The sequence below is a fragment of the Salvia splendens genome, chromosome 16 (assembly GCF_004379255.2).
Source record: "Salvia splendens isolate huo1 chromosome 16, SspV2, whole genome shotgun sequence".
NCBI lineage: Eukaryota > Viridiplantae > Streptophyta > Magnoliopsida > Lamiales > Lamiaceae > Salvia > Salvia splendens.
Genome location: NC_056047.1, coordinates 10367769 through 10370808, shown reverse-complemented (window position 1 = coordinate 10370808; position 3040 = coordinate 10367769). Strand labels below are relative to the sequence as shown.

Below are 3040 nucleotides of genomic sequence, written 5' to 3'. Positions count from 1 at the left end.
GGAAGGATTCGTCGGATTTGGTTTCATTCACACAAGACATAAGAAAGAGAAAACAATCAATACACAACCTGCACTAATCAATTAATAAGCTGACGCAACGTAAAATTTTGTAAATGACCGAATTGCCCAAGTCCCAAAAGAGTATTTTCAGCTGAAAAAAGCCAAAAGAACTATTTTCCAGATAAAGCCTTAGTTTGGAGTTGTCCGGGGATATTCTGAAAGTTCAGAAATTATGGGCGAGATAAACCCATAATCCAGGGGTTAGTTTTTATAGTTCACTCTTAATTTATTAATGGTTTTCGTGTCCAGTCCTTTCAATAAACCACAATTCCAATTTTCAGGCGAACCATATTCATATTAATACTACTACTACAAGTTACCTACATCTCAATATTGATGCAGCAGCAGTAGCACTATGGCATTTATGATTAGCACCAAACCTTTCTCAATCGCCAAACCTCTTTCCTCATTTGACAACCATGGCCCCAATCGTACGGAAATTTTAGGTGGTGGCGCTACGAATAAGCGCAGCCGCTTTCGGCGCCTACATATGTCGTCGGCTGCGGCGCAACCTACGATAGAAGTTGGGGTGCAGGTGATTCTGTTGAAGGGAAATAAAGTGCTGATGGGCCGCCGCCACACAGTTGTAGGCGACGGTCACTTCGCCCTTCCCGGCGGCCACCTCGAGTTCGGTCAGAAATTCTTTTTCTCCCTTTTTATTATGTGATGATTCTATGTTTAAGATGCTATTTTTAATATTAATGCGACATACGATTTGGAGGTTTTGATATTTGCTCTGACCAAATTCCAGGAGAAAAAAAAATTGTGCTTAATTTGTTTTATTCCTATACCTGGTGGTATTTCAAATTAATTGCATTTTAGTCCAGTGATCACAAATAAGTATACTAGTTTGTTTACAAATAATAACTAACAATGATTGAATTTAAATCCATTTATACTATAAATTGATAATCCAAATAATGATCATAATTTGACGAATTATATGTTTGATTACAAGTGGGAGGGAGTTTAAATTGATTATTGTTGAAAGTATAAAATACTACTATTACGTAGGAGTATTAATTTATTTGAAAACAAATCATTCCAAATCACTTCTTCAACCGCCCTTAATTATTTTATTAAAATTTTCAACAGCCAGTGTCTTGCTATGGACCAATATATGTTTTTTAATCTTTGCTAGGGGATTTTTTTTTGGGTACTAAACCGCGGGTAACACCCGAAACAACTTAACGAATATAAGAAATACCTAATCTTTGGCAGGGGATTTTAATTGATCACTCAAATTAGATTACTAGAGTAAATAATTACTTCAGTAGCCCACGATACAGATTTTTATTACCAGCATTAGCCCAACCTAACATGGATCAATTGAATGCATTATTTTCACACCTAACACCAAACCACCAACAATCTAATACTAGTATTATAGAAAATATTCTAAATTTGTATATTGACAATCAATTTTATACGGAACATTTTGAAAGATGGTATTTTTGGTGAGGTACTTGGTTTGAATTTTTTTTGCGCTAGAGCTGGTGCAATTGCAAATCCACACTAACACTCTTCTGCTAAGAGATGCTGTCTAACCTAGAAGTTTTTTATAACTCATCTCAATATGTTTTCTTTTATACTAACGCACACAAAATGACAAAATAACTCGAACCATGGACTTATTATAGTTGGAGGGGTAGTTTTTTAACAACTGAAGTGCGTATCTTGATTGTGTTCCAACAAACAGGGGAGAGCTTTGAGGAATGTGCATACAGGGAAGTGAAAGAGGAGACAGGGCTAAAGATTAAGGGAGTTGAGAAGTTGACGATCGTTAGCAATGCGATTTTGGAACCGAAACCTATGCAGCTTGTAGCAGTTATAATGCGAGCGGCGCTTGCTGATCCGAACCAGGAGGCTATAAATATGGAGCCTGAAAAATGTGATGGCTGGAATTGGTACCATTGGGACCATCTTCCTTCTCCATTATTACCCACACTACAAACAGCTATTGTAGAAGGTCTAAATCCTTTCTCACCTATTACTCATTAGCACAGCATCATCTTTTCAAGACCATAAATTTCTCGCAAAAACTCATCATATATAATTGGTTAATGAAAATGTTGTGTTTATGTGGTTGTTTCGACGGAAATTTGGCAATAAGACAGAAAATAAGGGCATTTATAAGCGTGCGAATCTCTCTTTAGCCTTTTACATATTGATAAGATCTTCGTTCTTTATTTGTACTACACAATTTCACCTATTTATGTAGGTCATGTTTGGTTTTCCATGTATCTCATTCACTCTTAGAATGAAACAATCAAATTAGTTAGATCAAACAATTCAAACAGCTCTAATAAGAGTTTAGTTTAACCCTTAATTCGAGCCCTTTCATAGAAACCACGAATTTACAAAATCCAAATTCCTCCTTAATTAATTAATATTATTGGGAGAATGTTAAAGAAACGAGCTCTGGTTACAATCTATGATGAATGTCATTTAGTAATTATTTCTCACGGAATTCAATTCCGCATCATTATAATTTTCCAGTCCATATTTGGTTTTTCACTATTCACCTCGATTAGGGGTGACTGGTAATTTAATCGTCCATTTTCCATATAAAAATTCTGATCATATCAATTTTAATCGGTTCCATGAACTTTTTACATAAAATAATAAATAAAAAATCATTATAACATTTTGAGCGAACTACATAATAGAACATGAACTTTTGGAGTTGAACCTTTGCAGTTTTTGGATAAAAAAAATATCACAGAAGGTCTTTGTATGTTGTACTTGACATGTTTTATGTGATTTTGCACATTTTCAACAAATTTTCAAACTAAAGGAAGAAACATCGATCAATTCATTTATTGAAAATGTGCAAAATTACAAAGTTAAAAACATACACAATGTTTCTTTTTAAGAACCACAAAGAGTCAACATTAAAAGTTCAGGTCTATGTTAAGTATTTCCTTATTATGCATTTTACTCTTTCTATAATTAATAAAATGAAATCTTTTTTGTATAT

The 3040-nt window shown here is 34.1% G+C and overlaps 1 protein-coding gene across 1 annotated transcript; it reads left to right on the top strand.

The window, feature by feature from the left end:
- Positions 1–202: 202 nt before the first annotated feature.
- On the top strand, positions 203–2303 carry LOC121770971 (geranyl diphosphate phosphohydrolase-like). Its single transcript, XM_042167759.1, has 2 exons — positions 203–692; positions 1760–2303. The coding sequence occupies exons 1-2, from the start codon at positions 416–418 to the stop codon at positions 2059–2061; spliced, it is 579 nt and encodes a 192-aa protein (XP_042023693.1). The 5' UTR covers positions 203–415; the 3' UTR covers positions 2062–2303.
- The last annotated feature ends 737 nt before the right edge of the window (positions 2304–3040 follow it).

What these genes read in the sequence shown, in the direction of transcription:
- LOC121770971 (XM_042167759.1), top strand. Translation starts at nt 416, where the DNA reads ATGGCATTTATGATTAGCACCAAACCTTTCTCAATCGCCAAACCTCTT. An exon ending in CGGCGGCCACCTCGAGTTCG is followed by an intron (nt 693 to 1,759) that starts GTCAGAAATTCT and finishes TCCAACAAACAG; the next exon opens with GGGAGAGCTTTGAGGAATGT.